The sequence below is a fragment of the Temnothorax curvispinosus genome, unplaced genomic scaffold, assembly GCF_003070985.1.
Source record: "Temnothorax curvispinosus isolate PA1 unplaced genomic scaffold, ASM307098v1 QBEX01015436.1, whole genome shotgun sequence".
Classification (NCBI taxonomy): domain Eukaryota; kingdom Metazoa; phylum Arthropoda; class Insecta; order Hymenoptera; family Formicidae; genus Temnothorax; species Temnothorax curvispinosus.
In genome coordinates, this window is record NW_020225216.1 from 193,337 (window position 1) to 213,007 (window position 19,671).

Consider the following 19,671-nt stretch of genomic DNA (forward strand, 5'->3'; position numbering starts at 1 on the left):
TCTCTCTCTCTCTCTCTCTCTCTCTCTCTCTCTCTCTCTCTCTCTCCTCATACCACCGTACAAGGCTCGCCCTAATTGTAATTAATCGTCTCGCGACCTTATCTTTGCAGTTTAGCCCACAGTCAGGTCGACCTGAATTCGCCGAAGCTATAAATTCTCATCGTAATGCCGCGTTTTGCGCCGTGCACGTATTTTCGCTTCTCCCAACAATGCGCCCGGCGTACCATAAGTGCCTCGTTAACGCGCTCATTGACATATATTAATTATAGCGTACCATAATACGCGCGCCATCCACAAATTTGCATACACGATCGCTTTGCGCGATACTCCCCGCGATACCGTCCCTCATATCGTCATATTCGTTCCAAGCGTACTATATACCAAGCGCTATCTGTTCCTCGTGATATGCAACTAAGTTCGCGTCACCTGCAGCACGAACGAAGTAAAACTCATCGTAGTCACGCGATTGCACAGCCTACAGTTGCGTCTTCGACGATGTTGCGTCCCGCGCGATCCAATTGCTGTCATCTGCGCGACTCGCGTAGTAAATGAAAACAGTCGTTCAGCTAACTTTTCCGACGGCCGGCCGGCCGTCCGTTTCGCCATGAGCTACGTATCCCGTGCCCGGTTGAGTACCGGTTTTTGATGAAGGAGAAAAAAGGTCGCGAGAGAATACTTCTTCTTCTTCCCTCGCTTGCGACTTCTCTCCCCCTGCTCCTTCGCTTCAATTTTGTCTTCCTTTCTTTTTCTTCCTTTCTATATCTCTCTGTCTCTTTATGTCTCGCAGGACGAATTTGCATCTGTTTCACTCGTCTGGCTCGACAAAAACGTTCGATTTTGACAGTCGCAACATTGCGGCACGCATAGTGGATCTCTCTCGTTATCCATCTCGTTCACGATTGACAAGACAAATTGCGGATTGGAACTGCAAGTGTAATGTCAGATATAAGTGCCAGAAATATAATTCGTCCTGTCCGTACTTTTCGTCTTTTTCTTCGTGACGTGCAAACGGTTAACGGACGATACATTGTTGAATTTACGCGAAACGAAGTTGAAAGGTAGAGCCTGAGTATAGTGACAGTTGAATACCAGGATAGATTTTTTTTTAACTTTTACAATATTCCTACGTCCAATGTCGTAGAGAACAATCATCTGGCTGTTATCACGTTTTTAATATCGCGTAGCAAATCGAATTTTTAATGATTTATCTTATTATCCTCCAGATACTTTATTGTTGTCGTCCTCGGATTCGCGCGTGTCGGATATTTATTCTATTTTCCCTTAGACGGTTCGCGTTCCCCGTTCACGGTAATGCGACACCCGAGATGAAAACGTTGGCGATCGCTCGCTAGAAGCTGTCCGACATCGGTATCTGTTAGCGGATACTGGTACCCGCGCATCGTCAAGTACTAGTGATGATGAATGAGAGGTAAGAAGGAGGCACCGAACGAGAGAGGCTCTCGCTCCGTCCTCGGGGAGATCATCCATCTCGCTCTAACCGCCGCCATCTTCCCTCTCCTCTCCTCTTTTTCCTCCTCCTCCTCCTCCTCCGTTCCTCCCTTTCTCTCCTCCTCGCCGGAGGAAGTAACAGTATCCAAGTGGATGGATTCCATGCGAGGTGTGCGGAGACCGTGTGGATTGTGTGCAGAATGAACGCAAACTGTGAGGGTAATTTGCAACACCGGCAATTTACATAATTAGCAGTTCTGAACCCTCGGACGTTCCCCCACCCCTTCCGAGCTCTGTCTCTCCCTTTCCTCCTTTCCGTTCCCGCCACCTCCGCCTCCTCCGCTGCTGTCTGCCTCCTCCTCGGCCGCCAGGCCACTCTCCTCACCTGCGCCGCGGGCCTTACGTGGTGCGCTCTTCGCCCAACAAACCGAACACGTCTCTGTTCTACCCCTCGCACATTGGCGTAGGCGTTACCTCATCGGAGAGGCAAACGAGGTATCAATTGCGTGAATTGCGGCTTGATAAATACGCCTAAATCGCTCCGATTCATGACTGTGAGACTCGTGAGACTCTTGAAATTTATCCCATTTTTTAAAAGAAAATTGAGACACATACTCTCTTATACTTCAAATTTAATATATCTTAATCAAACCCGATCTCTAATTGAAGGAGAAAGACGATGCGAGCAAGGAAGAACAAAACAACATAGTTCATTTCATGTAGAGAAGAGAGATTTTCCCTTTTTTTTTAAATAGCTGATCGTAAAACATGGTAACCCGATATAGCGCGTGTGAATCGCGCCCGTGTTCGAGGGGACTCGGACCGTCGCGTCGCTGAAACTCGTCGGTGGCGTTGGCGCTATATAAGTTGACGCGTGACCCTACGGCAAACAACAATTTGTGCATGCGAACAACTCAACTTTCGCAAGAATGCGGCGTATCCTTCCTCGTGCACTTGCGTCCTATGCGCGCATGTAATCCGGCCGGCTTATCTGCCGGCACGCTCGTAACAGCGAAACTAATCCCGCGGGACTTAATGAAACGTATTATTTTAACTCATTTACCGGCACGCGAAATACGATAAGGCTCCGCCGTGCGCGGCTCGCGATAGAGCTCGCACGATAATTTTTAAACCGCGCCGTTATCGCAATAGCGCTCGGGCGCGATTAAGATCGTCTCAGGCGCGAGAGACAGCGCGTGGCATTCCGAGTACCTAACTATACTAACGGCGACAACTTTATCACGTCGATCTAACACAATCACGCATATTGCGTCCGATCAAGTTTCCGCTTGTGAATATCGTTTGTCGTAAAAACGCGCGTTCCCGCGGAAGTCCTCCCTATCGGACATTTTAAAACGTGTGTAATATCGCGAGAGCGACGCTTATGGCCGCGTCGTAAATTCGCGTTTAACGAGTACGTCGAAAAATCGGCATACTAGGAACTTACGAAGCGCGAAGCACGCTTAACCGATACGTTGTCTCTCGTATTAATTTGCGGATAAACGATTACGAACCCCGCGCGTCCGTGCTAATGAAAGCTGAATCGTCCAGAAAAAATCTTCGTGGATGCGAGGATCAGAAAAAAATGCGCACCGGCGAACAATGAGATCTATTAATTATTATCGATCACTGATTGATCCGATCGATCGCACGCCTTCACGACGGTTACCACGGCCCGTGAGCCATTTAATTAACGAGCCCCGGTCAACATTCCAATTAATGCGCTTCATTAGCACTCGTACGATTTGTATCCCGGCGATTGCCGCGCGCGCGCGCGCGCGCGCTTTTAATTTGGCCGCTTAATTGATCGATCGATAAGCGAGCGCGCGACGTAGAAATCGGTCAAGTAATCTTGGCGATCGTTGGCTCCTTTTCCGGTCCGTCGAAACGAGTCCCCGTCGAATACGCAATGAGACAATTAATGATTAATAGCCGCGGGAACACGGTGATTTTGAAGGAATTTGCAATGGAAATGTTGAGAATAAATTTATAGTACGACGTACTTCGTTAAAACTTCATTAAATGTGTCATACTGAAATTGCATGAGGAGATATCTGTAGCCGCATTTATATTCATTTATGGTTTACGCAGTACACAAAGATATTTATTAAATAATTGTATTAAGAAAGATATATGTAGCAACAGGATTTTTTTAAACATGCCGTCAATTTTTTTTAAAAAGAGTTATAGTTTGATTATCCGACTTCTCAATAACAGAGATTAAAAAGATGGATCTGTAAAAATTCACTTTATAGACTTTTTACTTTATGTTGTTATCGTATAATTTGTTACGTGTAACTTCCCCTCTCTCGTTTTTTTCTTGTGAAATCTTATTTCGTCCTACAGGTTTGCGAACCCGTATATATAACTGTATTTATATAACTGCGCGTACTTTCAATTTACAAATTCATTAGCATGAACCGATTAATATGTCGATAATGGCCTACAAGTCACGTTACCACCGTGCTATTAATTTTCATTGAGTAAATTATGAATTCTGCCTTACAACACCACGTGTCGATGTCATGAAATTTAAATGCATCACGATGTATAATATAATGAGAAAGGTTCTGAAATTGACTCTCTTAAAATTCTCCAGATTCTCGACCCACACAGCCTCACAATTTTGCATAAATTTCCTAAAGATTTTGAAGCATTAATAACGTGAAACCCCCCAACATTTCTGTCGATGAAAAATCAATATCAAATTTTGTAAAAAATTCACAAATAAAGAGTATTGAATAAAAGCGGCGATTAATTTTTCGGGGGTAACTATCTCTTCGTACCGACGCCGACGAAAATAATAAGGGTGAATGATAGCGAATCTCCGAGTAGGATCTACCGACATTGGCCGCGTCCGCACATCCGTTGTTCCGGGCACGAAAGGAGAGATCCGCCGTGTTTAATTACGGGGGAACGGGAGAGAGTTCCACGTCCGACGTAGTAAATTATTCCTTTTGGAAGCGGCGATTATAAAGCGATTATCGACAAGGATCGCTCCCGCAGACGCGGCAGGCCGCATATGGATAGGTACCGGCGATTTCTCGTCGTCGAGGCCTCACGTTGTCGGCGCGCGGGGACCCGACACCCGACGCGACGGTGCCCTCGCGAAAAACAATTTGCGGCGCGAAGACACCCCTTTGCGCGCGTCCCGGTAATTACGGTCGGCCGTTGCGATAATGTCGCGTACTCAGGAATTACCGCGGCGCAAGTTTCCTTATCGACTTATCCGACGGCGAAAATTATTCAATTTTTCGCATACGGGACTGCCTTCTAAAATAATACGCTGCGCGAGAAATTACCGCATGCGGAAAACAAACAATTTCGTCGGAACTCTCTGCGCGTATAAGTATGTGCACGCGAGGTATCGCCTAGAAAATACAAGCTCGAGTCGGTGTTCACAGCATCGAATTTGCCATCTGGATACCGTCAGAATTTTTTAACTTTCCTTTTTCTTTACCGTATACAACATACAGAAATGCGCGTGAAAGATTTCCAACACAGCTCTTTCCATATCTCCTTGCATTAAAAACGATATTGGAATATCTTTGGTTTTATTATATCTAATTTCACGCAGCACACACAATTCTTTGCTTTTTTTATAGCGAAGAATATTTTAAGGATTCGCAGGTTACTGGAGAGATAAAAGCAGAACGTTTTCATGGGTGGTTTAATTTATTTCGCTATATTGCTAGAGAACACGAACTGAGTCATTCGATGGTCGTACAATTCTATGGCTCTGCACTCGAGTAAAATCACAATTTGCTATTTACAGGATTATTTACAAGCGAAAATCCTTGCGCCACAACCGGCCGGATTCTTGAGCGGAGTAGACATGTGTGTTTCCTGCATGAAACTCGACGTCTCTTTCTTGAGGAATAGGTTTCTGATGAAATTGATAAGAAAACTTATCGAATTAAAGTCTGAGACCGGTATTCATAGTTAGATATTATATTTAAGATCGTCTTAAGTCTGGTCAAAGACAGTCTTAAGACTCCATCCAGCGAATAAAATGACCATATTAGCATCTTAAGACATTACTTAAGACGGTCTTAAAATATGAACGGATTGTAAATACCGGCCTGAGACTCATGTAACGCGCTGTTCGATAATATTAAAATATCGAGGTAATATGTCGATACATCAATATAATGATTCCGAGATTGATATTCTACTACTGCGACGGCTCCGTTATGGCGCAACGGAATCTCGGTCTATAACATTAGTAATAATAATTTAAACTGTCAGTACATATCTCGAAACATCGATCGACGAAAGAAATACTGCTCGCTCGCGTAGAATAACGACTTAAATACAATTGCAAATACAACTCGTTTACACTGGATTCTTCTCTCGCTAGGGGTTTACGAAGTTTGGCACTCTCTGTCAAGTTTCGTTTTTTTTTTTACTTACGCTTCTGCATACAAACATGTATTCAGTGTATCTCGTACGCCTCTTTTCTCAGTTTATCTATATTTACATTCACATTCTCGAAAACGAGAAGCGTCAGGATGTTCCTGGGAAAGGCTCCAGGACTGCTCACTCTTGTGCTACACTTTATTTACACCGCCCGACGCAAGTTAATCTTTATGGCGAATTGTTTTGTATGGCAAGAAATATATAATTGCAATAAACGTAAATGGCGCACCCCGATGGCAATCGGCGTATCACCTCGATGTATCATAGCGAACGATCGAGCCTCATTTCAGACCATTTTTCTAAGTTATAACAATCGCTTTTGAACCACATTGCGTGCAACTTTCTAAGTAACTATTGCGAACGGCTTTCCAGTTAAAAGTTTAGTTAAAGAAAAATTTATGAAGCAAGAAAACGGAAAGTAAGCTTTTATTAAATGAAAAGTACTTTTCCCCCTAAAGTCGCAAAAATGTCTACAATTCCGATTCGACCAGTCAACCAAAAAATGATTCGCCTTGTTAAAGTTGGCATCGATCGTTCTCGATAGCGAGCATCTCGCCGCTTTCCGCCGGAAGCGTGTCCATTTAGCTTCGTCGTCTCCGGCAAACAATGCCTCCATTAGTCAGTTTCCGATAGACGCTTTCGATTTCTCCATCGCTTCTTCCGAACTCGTTATAAGACAGTTTGGCCTGAGAACGTCTCGCTCTAATCGCGACGATATTTACGAATTTCCGCGATTGTTCCTTGGCCTTCGGCTTCGGCAACGCTGCGAAACTGAGATCCTGAGGAACTATATCGTGATTCCGGTCTAAAGAAGAAAAGAATAAAAGACACTTCTGCCTCGTTGCGTCGCCTATCGACGAATAAACATACGATATAGAGTCCTTTTCATCGAGCTCATATATTTTATGTATTACTTTCATGTATTTTCATGTACGTACGCGAAATCATTGCATTAGTCGTAAAAGAATAGAATTGAACGGTGAGCGATATTTCACACCCACAGATTCAACTTTTGTATCTCGAAATATTGTATATAAAGTTATGATATATGTAAGTTTTAAAAATATTTAGAAGAGGAAACAAATTAATTTAGAACAAAATGCTATTTACGGTCCGAGCTGTATCTTGGTTAGGTTAGATTATAGCCTAATAATAATATTATTTCTGTGTAAATTTGGTATACTTTTTTCCAAACTCAGTAAACTGCGCGCCGATTGTTTGTCGGCTTTAAAACACAGCTTCCGTTGAAATAGTAAAAGCCTCCTCTACTTAAATCGATTTAACTTTGTAACTACAGTAATTTAAATAGGATGCTAATAAACGTCTTATTTAAATTACTGTAAAGAATTTATTACGAGAAATATTACTTCAGCCAGCGTTCAAACCTAAAAATCTCGCTTAACCCGTGACAGGTGTCTTACCAATTCGATATTTTTAAAAATATCAAAATGACTGGACCCTACAACAGTATATTTACTCTATTGACCCATCTGGCACAAGTTCAGAATAGAATTCGACAAATTCTCTTCGGCGGTTACGTTGACGAAAAGGTCTCTCTCGTCTTTCGTTTTAAAACCTTTAAAACTGTCCAACTATTCTCATATTCGATGACTTTCAGTCGCAATACGAGTACCGTATTGCCGCTAATCGCTGTCAAACCGACGTCGCTGTCAACCGGCCGGCGACGCGACCAATTCCGAAATTTCCGATTTTTCTTTCACAACGGGATTCGTACCCGAAGCCTCGACTGCGTAATTCGATACGAAGATCACCGCGCGATGACTATTCCATAAGAATTCACTCACTGCTATTTACCTCCTGCGCATAACGCTAACACGATCGTAGACGCTGCGATTTCAAAATAGATCCAATCCTTCGACGCTCAACTGGAACTCGAACAAATCAAGTCGATCAGTGTGTCGCGATTCTCTGGGATGGTTTCCATCTCGATCTAATTCTCATTGGAGTCTGTTCAGGACAATCTGTTCAATCCTGGATCCTAATCCAGGCAGAGAACGTCTAGCTACGCTTCAGAGCCACTCGAGCACTCGTCGGCTTCTGGATCGATGTGCTCCTCTTCCTCTTCCTCTTCATGATGATAGTCACCAGTCTCCTGCTGCCATTTGCTGACGTGATGAGTGTTTTTGCTGTTACTGTTGTTGTTAGCGTTTCCATTGCCACCGTTACCTCCACCCCCACCCCCCCCCCCCCCCCCCCCCGATTGCTGTTGGGCCTTCGCCTCTTCCTCCTGTTGCATCCGCTTGTGTTTCGTCCGCCGATTCTGGAACCATACTTTCACCTGAAACATCAATGATTTCGCTGCAGTTAGTTTTTCAAGAATCTTACATGATCACATAACGCAATAATTCCAATATATCATTGTGGCTTAGGATGTGTACTTGAATTAATCCTTTCCAAAAAAGTTGAGTCAGAAGAAATTATCTCAATTATCTCAAACTAAAAGTTATACAAAATTGTTAAGTGTTAAGTCTGAACTATGCTTTATTTATAAAAGTCGTCGTGAAAATGAACATTTAAAGGAAGAACAGCAGATTTGATTTCATATATAAAATAACATACAAAATAATTGAGTCTAAAAATTCATGATTATTAAAGAATGAGCTCAAATATTTTGAGATGCTCGGTTCACGATAGGCAGGAGAACTTATTGAGAGAAAGTGCAGTTAAAGATTTCCGATCGTTTTGGTGGAGGGAACGCGCCGCGGAAGATAATTCTTCGACGAACCCGATGAAGGCAGAAGATACGCGACGTTTCAACGAGAGGTAATTCGAGCGTGGCCGTCCCATGCGAATACCGACGTATCCGTCAATCGATCTCGGCGGGCCAATCCCTCCGCCGAGAGACAGGGGGGCGAATCGAACCCCTCGTTCTTGCCAGGTTTGCCAAATTAAGTGGCAACTAGTTATAAGCCCGGTCAACCCCCCGATGTATCAAGGAGCCACCCCTAAACGGGAGTATCCGGTTACAATGGTACGTGTTGCCGGCTCTGGAAGAAAAGGGGGACGAAACGCGGGAAGGAGGGGGACGACGACAAACTCGATCGGAGCATTGTCCTGGAATTGACTGTTAGATATACGCGCCGTTCGTGAGAAAAGGGTTGAATGGGCACCATTTTGAAGCTATCTACGCGGAAAATCAGCATTGTGACACGAGAGGACACACACGCGCGATAAAAGGGGTGGATCGAAAGTTGAAACGGGGGATATTTGTCTAACGTCTCGCGTGGCTGCGCGGTTTTGACAAGACCCGGATTAGCTCCCGACACGGTGAACTTCCGCAGCGAGATGAAACGAAGCGTATGATTTCACGGTTTCGAAGCCATTATGATGAAAATTATAATATGAATGGGATAAATAACATAAATTCATTGCATTTAGTTACCAACGTATGGGATTCTTATGCTGATATTTTTATAACATTAAAGATACAATGAAAATATATTGAAGATGCATCGTTGCTTTTACGTAAAAATTATTTAATTTAGATTAATTGTTAACTTTTTAAAGTAACATATTAAGCTTTAGTATGATTCTAATTAATACAAATCAACTTAAGTTGAAGTAAATTTTATTCTTTTAAATTTGAAAAGAGAGGGAAAGTTGGCCAAGTTACTATCGTAGTAAATTCTTGAGTTGTTCTCGCGCCGTGTTAAATCTAAATGATTTAAACAACACCCCAAACCGAAATATTTCGCCTTTAACCCAGCATTAAACACCTCACCCCTCGAGACCATCTCAAGGTTGTTATTCACCGTTGACCAATCGAGAGGCAGAAAAGCAGGGACAAACTCATTGCTGCGTGCTCGGGGGACCACATCGGGGTCGCGGCACTTAACGAGTGATTAAGAGGGCAAATAGAGAGAGCAACCCCTTTCGGACAGATCGTACTTTTGGGCCTATCCTTTCTCCTACCTTACTCCCGAAAGCCACCTCGTTACGTCCCCAGACGTTGCCTCCAGAAACGGCGTCGCGACGCTTAATCGGGTTACCCCCGTTTCGTAATCGCCTCAACCCCCGGGGTTGCTATGGCGATCGCGGGCGGTCCTGAAGCCCGATTGGCGGATCCACACGCACGCGAAAACCCGGGCGTCCCCCTTCCACACGCTGCATCCCCCAGGATGAGCCAGACGCTTCATCCCCGCTGAACAACCCTCTCTCGCCCCTTTTTATCTCTCTCTCTCTCTCTCTCTCTCTCTCTCTCTCTCTCTCTCTCTCTCTCTCTCTTTCTCTCTCTCTCCTTTTCTCCGCTCACACCAACGATACCTGGATTTACACTCAGTTTAACCACTCCTCACCCCTCGCAACTGCTACCTCTATCTCTCCCTTTCACCGCGCCCTCCATCGATGCCAGTATTTCACGGACGCGCATGTTGTAAAAATCTTATAAAAGCTTCCAACACGTTCAACGATTTATTCCCTGATATATTACCCCGCGGAGTTTAATGCACGACGGTAACGCGCGATTGGGAATTTGTCCCCGTCAGTGTTGGGCGCCGGGAATGAGCCGAGATCGACGAGAAAGTGGTCTGACGCCGATGTCGATTGGATCCCTCGCGCGTTTCAAATCCCCGTCGAAAATGTCGTGTCGTCTGTGAAACCTTAATTCACTGTTAATGGATGAAACTATTCGGAGTCGGGCGCACATTCGCGGAATTTTACTCGCAATGGCCGACGACTGTCGGTCGAAGTACAGTATTTTTCTTTTCCTACAGGATTACTCTGGTACTTTAATTCCAATCGGATCGCAACGCATTAAAGTATTTTCATCGAGTACTACTTCTCTACCTCTCCATATTTCATTCTTCAATCATATTCGCCCGCTGATTGGCTACTTCTCCTGAGCATCGTCTCGTCTCGTACTGCCAAGATTACATTTTATTCTCTCTACCGTGTACCTAAGCTTTTATATTTCGTCTCTCTAAAGCGACGGCGAACCGTCGCCGTCGCGTCGGACGGACACACAGTGCGTACGACTGTCACGGGGTACGCGCTTCGCGTATAAGGTGTTCACCTGTCACTTAGGCACGTTATTCCGGGAGCAGCTTCAATTACCGGTGCCTGGAAGGTAGGCACCGGCGAGAGCGTGCTCGGCCTTTATCCCGCGTATTCGCCGGCCAGGTAAGCGAGGAGCCAAGTTAACGCAGGTAAAGCGCAGGTAAACGCGGCCGAGCGCGTACTCGTTATCTCGCGAGATCGACGGACACTTTTCCGCTCGTCTGCATCGCGGAGATATACACGTTCGTCGAACGCTCTCCCTCACGCGCGATGAGATTCCTCGTCGAAAACGGCTTTAATCCCGGCTCGGCACGCATGGACGTTGATCGTTACTTTCGATACGATTGCCGTCTTATTTGCGGGTTTTTATTCCGATACTCCTTGCCTTCAAAAACACCGAACTTTCCTTCTTTGTCCAATACGAATATCGATATTCCGAGAAAGATTATATTCGTGCCATCTTCCATCATAATTCAATTTACTCAATTGTTTATTCTTGAACGAGGGAGAAGGTTTCGCAAGAGATCTAACTTCGCCGTCTTGTATAAGTTACAATTTTATCTTCACTCAGTGAAGTCATGAATGAAACATCAGCCGAGGAGCGCATGGGGGTTAATTGGAAATAAATATTTCGTGCGTCAAAGATAGAATCCAACAATTCTACGAGGAGTATTATAGTCGGAATAGAATTCTGCAAATAGAATTTTCTAATTTTAGCACAGCAAATATCGGAATCGCAATGCATCGTGAGTGCATTATGCATACGAGTGCTGCCCATAGCTGATCATGAATCATCAGAGACGTTTGCATCGAACGATAAGTTGAGCGCTGTATATACTACATGCTATAATTGCATGAATGGATAACTATTAACAGCTTTTATTATATATATATATATATATATATATATATATATATATATATATATATGTTAATATGTTAATAGTAATGTTAATTACTTATGTTATGTTAATAGTTATCCATTCATGCAATTATATATTATATATATATAACTGTTACAAATAGTTGTCTATCTATGTAAATTATGCCTCGCGATATCCGCGATAAGCCCGAGACGTCCGTCTCAAAAGGAAATTAACTTTGGTATCAATTGCGGACCGGTTGCGCATAGAGCCGCATCAGAGCGAGGTAATTAATGTAACGACGACAACGGTGTAATAAACGCGCGCGACGAATGTCGTTGGACTCATCAAGGACAAAAAAAAGTGACATGAGCCGTATACACATTCGAGTTAATCTGCCGTCTCCATCTTCGACACAGGCGTACGTGTGCGCGCACACGAACGCGCGGATGACGAAAGCTCACGTCGCGTCGCGACGTACATCGATAATCGCGGAATAAATTAATCCCGATTATTAATTGATATTCTAATTACGTGAGCCAAGCCGCGCCATTTGACGATCGCGCTGCACCGCGCCGCGCTGCGCGAACATACCGCGGCTGGAAACGCGCCGAAAGAGAAGGGAGCGCAGGAAAGGAGAGACCTCTAATCTATCGAGGCCTTTATGCGCCCCGTTAAATATAATTACGTTTATTGCGACCGCGCTCACCGATTGGTCGCCTTTGCTCCCGCGATAAATTGGATATTCGCTAATGGAAATTAATGCCGCGCCGCTCGTGTCGCTACGTGTTTCCCAGCTGCGAACCTCTGCGAAGCTGGCGTCCTGTTTCTATATAATCGTAGAAAAGCCTGATTCTTTCCTAACGAATTTTAAAGAGCGTCTACCTCGATATTCGTTATATGAGAACTTGTAATGACTTGTAAAAACTTTTAAAAATACTCGTAAAAACTGTATTTTTTAAATAACGCGCTGTCTACTTTCAAGAAATATCAATTTTTTTTTATAATATGATGATCTATGATAATTTGAACAGTTCGTGTCATTGCACTTAGCGAAGATGTATCTTACAAAAGCATACGTTGAATTCCTGTCGGATATTTATGCGTAAAGATATATCGGTAAGAAAAATATATAATATATTTTAGAATATTAAGATTAGATTAATCAAAATTAAATGAAATGTTTAAATAAAATTAGATTAAAGTTTGATTCGATTAATTAAAGTGTTGCAGCTAAAGGACATACGTCCCTTATTCGCTCAGTCGTCTTCGTCTATTTAATTACCTACCACCGTGTGCCGTACGCGCGTATTCGATTTCAATCAGCGCTTTTTTATCCGTCCGAGCGCGCTTTACAAATCCGGCCGAGCCGGCGATTTATAATTGGCGAAGCCGTGCCGTGCCAAACGGCAGCTCGACAACACAACGTGTGCTGAGCAATTTTTTTCGTCGTGTCCGCTTTTTTCGCCGGCAGAGTGGGGAGGGAGGGACGGGAAAGAGAGAGAAAAAGAGAGGACGAAACAGAACCGCCTGTAATATGTACACGGGCGAGCCCTCAAATAAAATCTCCAGCTGGATAGCAACCAATCGTCAGCGCGAGAGCTAGTCGCCCCCTAATCCCCCGGGGGCTCGGCGGTCACGCTCGAAACATTATTTTTAATCCCCCGTACGACGGCCGCGACAATCCGCCGCCCCTCGCTATTGCGCGAGACGCGTCGGGCTAAATAAACCCGGCGATATTATTTTTCAATCGTCGCGAGCGTACACATCATACGCGCGAGAGGGAGAGGACGAAAGAGTGAGAAAGAGGGGGGGCGACAAACGACGGGCCCGATTCCACGGCTACGGCCTGGAAAATACAAAAGCGCGCACGCGCTTGCCCCGCGCGCACAAAAAAAGCTATCGCGAACGCGTACGTACGTGCGTGGGTGTGGATTACAGGATGAAGAGCGACGCGTGTTTTGTTAGGACGAAATTGAGCGTGATCTCGCGCGAGGGGACGCCAATTTCCTCGGATATGCGTTTCTCCATCCGCCATATTCGCAGAGCACGAGTTTTCTTTTTTTTTTTCCTTCTCCTTTTTTCTTTTTTCCCCTCTTTTTGGGGGGGGAACGGTCGTCGCGCACCATTGCTGTTGCGTTTAAGCTCTTCGGGGGTAATCGCGTCGACCGTGACGAGCAAAAGTAGGAAATACAAAAGAATATCTCTTATTGCACAATCGTATTTTATATATAGGGAGAAGTGTCATGTGTCAAATTCAAACTCCAAAGAACTTCTGAGAGCTTTATTCGGCGACATTTTGCGTAAGTGGAGTTTCTAAAAGATATGTGTTCTCGTATCGTCTGTCGGATACTCGTATGTTAGACATTTCAGATGTCGTCTAAATATCCGTAAAATTGAAATAAAATATTAAAATAAATTACCAAAAAATCCTATAAGTTTTCCTACAAATCTATTACATAGTTAAAGCTAAACATGTAACGTAAACATGTATAAGAATAATGTAGTATCGCAATTTTTAAACGCGATTTTGAAATATTTTAGCTTATATGGTGTTACAGAGAAAAGAAGTGTTAGTTGGTGATATCGGAAATGTTCGATTTCGCGTTGAATCGCGGAGTCGACAGTACACGAAGTCGACAACACGCACGACAGTGACATGCCGGAATCGTGACGAGAAAACGAAGGAGGTCTTCATCCTGCCCCAATCCAGTACCAGAAGAGGCGACGAGAGAGCGAGAGAATCGATACCGAACATCGACGACTATCATTTACGCCGATCAGTCGACTCGGTACATACTATCCACGTTTCGGAATCCTTTGAGCATTCGATCCTTTGCATGTTCCGCCGTATACGACACGTGATTTAAGTTGCAAAGTTTACGTTGCAAATGTTCTCTTTAGATGGCGCACGATGAGGCGAGATATAATGTGTACCTGACGATAAGAGTATCAACTTGTGCAATAGGTATTTTTAATAACTTTAATAATATTGTATTAAACGTTGTTTTAACAATTTCATTAACAATTTAATACGGAAAAGATATAAAATAATTACGAGGAAGGATCGTAATTTGATGAAAAATACGAATATTGAGATTGTTGGATCTGCCATCATTTACCGCTATTAATTGCTTCCCATGTGATTATTATTAATTTATAATACGCGGTCGAGACAAAGTTATAAAAGAATATTTATATCAAGGAAAACATTCTCCGCGCCTGTACTCGTATAATAAAATATTGTCGGCTAACAAATAAAACAGCTAACAAACTTTCCCCATTGCCCTTAGATTCCCATTAAATTAAACGTCAGGTTACGTCGATATATTACAGGTTTCACGATCTAAATATCGTTTAAGGCGTTGATATCAGATCGAAACGGCGCGGCGCGGCGCGGCGCGCGGCGTGGCGGGCAGGCGGCAACGCGAGATCGCTTGAAAGATCGTCTCATAATTCGTAGAAATTAATTGATAAATATCCAGGCGACCGTGAAATATACGGCTGCGCGCAATTAGGCGAGCGATAAGTCGCACCGTGGGGTACCGTCGGGCAACATTGCGTCTTTTAAAGGCTATATTAATAGGACTCTAAATTTCCCCATTTTAATTAGCCATTGTTCGCCTCGATAGGCCGGCGATGTAACGCCGCGTAAAAATGGGATAAGCGCAATATCGTTGGCGTAATTTTATATTCTCGTGCCGGGGCGACGATAAGGAGCCTGGTAAGTGGTCGGGTTCGAGCGGCCCGATTCGATTTAAACGGCTGTCGATAGTATCGATTAAACGCGGCGCGCCGATTACGGCTGATAATGTTTGTTTGGTGGCTATCTCGACAGTGCCGACAGCGGAGATCGTGCCATTTAACGTGACAGGACTGCGCCGCGCTGTAGCGTTTAATCGCGCCGTAGCGAGACGCGTCTCGCGCCTGAAATTATTGCCGTGTTCCGGCACGTTGTGAATACAGAGTCACTTCGCTATGCCTCGATCGATGCCAATTTATAAGATGAGATATAACGTTCGTCACGAAATTCGACGTTTGCTGCGATCTTCGACGGGGGAAGCATTCGGAGCTCTTTGGATCGCGGAGCTCTTTGAAAAAACGCATTTCGCTTTAATTATAATCCGATATCACTGACCTGCACGACATAGATGTAATTTGATATTCCACAAACCTGTTACGGATTTCGCGCGCCGATCCGAGTACTCGGGGGCACGAACGGTACCGATACTCGCGACGTTCTAGTCCCGTTTTCGTCGCTGTCGTCCTTATAATGCCAATAAATCGCTCACGTACCGTTACACTTCTCAAAATCCTCGTCGCGACGTGACGTGCGCGATGATAACGAAAAGGAAGGAGAGTGAGGCGATATATAATAACACACACGGCTGCTATATTCTCCAGCCGAGCGCGAGCGGCGGGCTCGCCATTCGGCGTATTACGCCCGTTGCGGACGGTAATGGAAGGAGTTTTGCATATTATGCAGGCCGCGTACGGATTCTCTATGCATAATGAGGCGTGTTGTCGTCGGACTAACAATAAAGCGCGCCCCGTCATTCGATATATTTGGCGCGCACGGCCCTTCTTCCTGGCGTTTAATACCGCGAAGGAGTTCGCGCATACGCAAACGCATCAGCGCCAAATGACCTCGCGATTAAACGCGAATCTTAATTTGCGCTGAATGAGATCCCTGCACTCTAAATCGCGCGTTAGACCGTGCGCATGTGCGCGTGTATCGTACGTGCGCCGTAAATTATTATTGTCGTCATGGTTGCTCCAGCGCGATTAATTCTCACGCGCGCCGCGCGATAAGTAACTTATTGCGAACACCTTGTATCTGAGAAAATAATCGACTTGCATCAGTTTCGCCGCCGCTTATTAGGCGCTTTCTTGGAATCTTTCGCGGAAACTGTAGTTCTTCGTCGACGTGCGTTTTCGCTCGTTCCGCAATAAAACCACTTACGATTCCGCGCACGCGAATTTTACAGCGCGCAGCGCGCGCGCCTCGGCAAGGACTCAATTGCCGCTAATGTAAGATTGTAAGATTGATAATAACAATTCTTAGATCGCGTCGGGATAAGATCGACCGAACCATAAATTCCTTCTAAGGACATATTTATGAATCTGTAAACGCGCGTGATTGAAAATTACGCTTTTAACGAAGCGAAGAAAGAGAGATGACTAACCTGTCAGCTGTTTCTTCCATCTTTATCGAACATTCGGGTAATCGAGCGGAAAGTCGATTTGGGGGTGAGAAAGAAAGGAAAAAAAAGGGAAACAAACGAATTGCGCTTTTCGCGGGCTTCATTTGCGTTATCGCGCGTTATACGGTTTGCGCTAAAAGGATTGTTAACGGGACACGTAGCAATCGCGCCCACCAACACGGACGTGGATGCAAATTACTCCGGCAGTATACAGCGCGGCATGCTAATAACGTCGCGCTGAGTATCACTGGGCATTTGCGTCGCGGAAATATACGGCGCTATTTATTTTCCCCGGCGGATCTGCTCGAAGATTCAAGATAGCGATTATACTTATTCTACTCCACTTTGTCCTTCCCATCCTCCTACGTTGACAACAAAAATGCTACATGTTTAATGACAAATTCTTACTTGTAGCAAAGATTAAATAATGCTACCGTCAATCTCTCGATGCACTTTAATTTTGAATTCCGGGCGTGCCTTAAGGGGATCCTAAAGACGTTTGTATTACCGACCGAATTCTTTATCTGTCCTTGTATAGACAATGATGATAGACAAGGATAGACATGGTTATAGGTTATAATTTCTTCGAAGCTCTCATTTTTATTCCAGGCTTTCAATCTCAATTTCAAAGGTACGTTATTGTTTGTGCACGTCTTCTGAAGGGTGGGAACATTTCATTTCGTACATATTACTTATACAACTGTTTATATTAGAAAATGAGGTAACAACATTTTTAATTTTTTTCAATTATTACTAATTATTTTACATTCCCACCCTTCATTAGTACCTATACTTTACTCCTGTAAAAGGATTTTGCGATCTATAAAGCCGTTTCAAAATTAGACCTTTGACTGTAATTGTCGGTAATTGAGTCACTTTAGCATCCCCTTAAGAGCAAATACATTCAAAATACGAGCAAGTAAAATGCTCTCTTGTCTCTTTGCTTGCATACACTTTGCTCTTCCGACTCGACAAACAAAAATTCAACGAAGTGAAATCGGAATACAATGACCTTGGTGGTCAACGAATGACACCACGTATACTATACTTTCAACTTCGCTCTGTTTCGGAAATCATTCATGTTTATACGAATTTTCTTCTTCAACCATGACTAATACTGTGACTTCTCACATTATTGGTCTTTTGCTTCCTCATAGAGGAAGCTTTGTTTTTGTAAATTCGTATATGAACCTTTGATCGCGTATAAAGGCTGCATTCGGAGAGCGTGCTATTAGCGCTATTGTATCATTCTATCTTTATCGCTCATTAAATGTAAAACAAGGATAGAATAAGCAAATAGCGCTAATAGCGCGCTCCCCGAATGCAGCCAAAGTTGGCTCTAATCGACCAAATTTAAAAAAATTATATATAAAATAGGGTAGAAGAAACCAAAGAAAAGATTGTTTTTTGAGTTTTTAATGTCAATATGTTCAGAGTGTTCTAAAACGTCGAAATATTGCATTAAAAAAATGTCGGTATGTGTGTATGTATGTATGTATGTCCGTGCCAAATTTACAACAATTTCTACAACTCCAGAACTGACCAACCAAATCTTAACGAATTATATATGAAATTGGGGTAGAAAAGACTGAAAAATATAATAGAATTAATAAAAATTGTTAATAATAAAAGAGTTGCCGATTTTTGTTGAAAAAATTTACCAAGTTTACCGAAATTTTTTAATTTTATTATATTCTTTGGTTTCTTCTACCCCTATTTCATATATAATTCATTTAAATTTGGTTGACTAGACTCAACTTTATTCGCAATCAAAGGTTCATATACGAAATTCACGAAAACAAAGCTTTCTCTATATGAGGAAGCAATACGGTCAAATACGGTGAAATAAAATCAAATACGGTTAAATACGGCGAAATAAAATCAAATACGGTAAAAAACGTTGAAATAAAATCAAACACGGTAAAATATGGTGAAATAAAATTAAAAAAAATAAAGAGGAAACAGCGGACAAATTCTGCCAATATTTATAATAGTAGAGCTTTCATGAGTTTATTTCAGAACACTGTGACTTCTCACATTATTGGTCTTTTTTCTTGAATCATGCCATATTATACAATACAAAAATATAAGCTTTATATAAATCTACTGAATAACTGCTTGAAACTCCATTAAAGAGTGCACATTTCTACTTTTACGAAACAAAAACTATCTCTCGGAAACTTCACGATGTAGAGGAACCCCTGTTCCTCCGGTGAACGGGGACCCTGTTCCTCCGGTGAACGGTCTCCCTGACTCACTCGTGCTCTTACACGGCAGTTATCCCGTTATTGGCTTGTTTGGAAGTCACAATACAATTCGCCGGGGACGCCGGGCCTGTGACTCGAAACTCGAAACCTGCGCGTTGACCATTGTCCATCGATGGCGTTTCGTCAAGACACGAAGGAGCGTCCCCGTTCACCGGACTCGCTGATAAGGAGCAATTAAAGGCATGATTTACTGACTTGACTCGCCGCAAGCCGGCCACGACGATTATTTTGTAAACGATGAACGACCGCGCCGCGACACAGTCTGATTTATCGTTGACCTTCTTTCCGCGCCACATGTCCAATGCGTCGTTAATTATCGCCGTTAATAATACCCTCCGCGCGCCCGCGCCCACGGAACAAGTAACGATGGTGTAACGATCCTTTCCAGGGGGACACTTACGTGCTCCCTCGGAAAAATACGACGGTGTTTCGCGAACGTTAGCGACGTTTATT

The 19,671-nt window shown here is 43.6% G+C and overlaps 1 protein-coding gene across 1 annotated transcript in view; it reads right to left on the bottom strand.

Annotated features, from left to right (window-relative positions):
- Positions 1 to 5,105: 5,105 nt before the first annotated feature.
- Positions 5,106 to 19,671, bottom strand: part of LOC112465725 (homeotic protein empty spiracles-like) — a 50,517-nt gene continuing 35,951 nt past the window's right edge. The window contains exon 3 of the mRNA XM_025033432.1: positions 5,106 to 8,167. Within this exon, the coding sequence (XP_024889200.1) occupies positions 7,892 to 8,167 (276 nt within the window). The 3' untranslated portion in view covers positions 5,106 to 7,891. The remainder of the gene's footprint in view (positions 8,168 to 19,671) is intronic.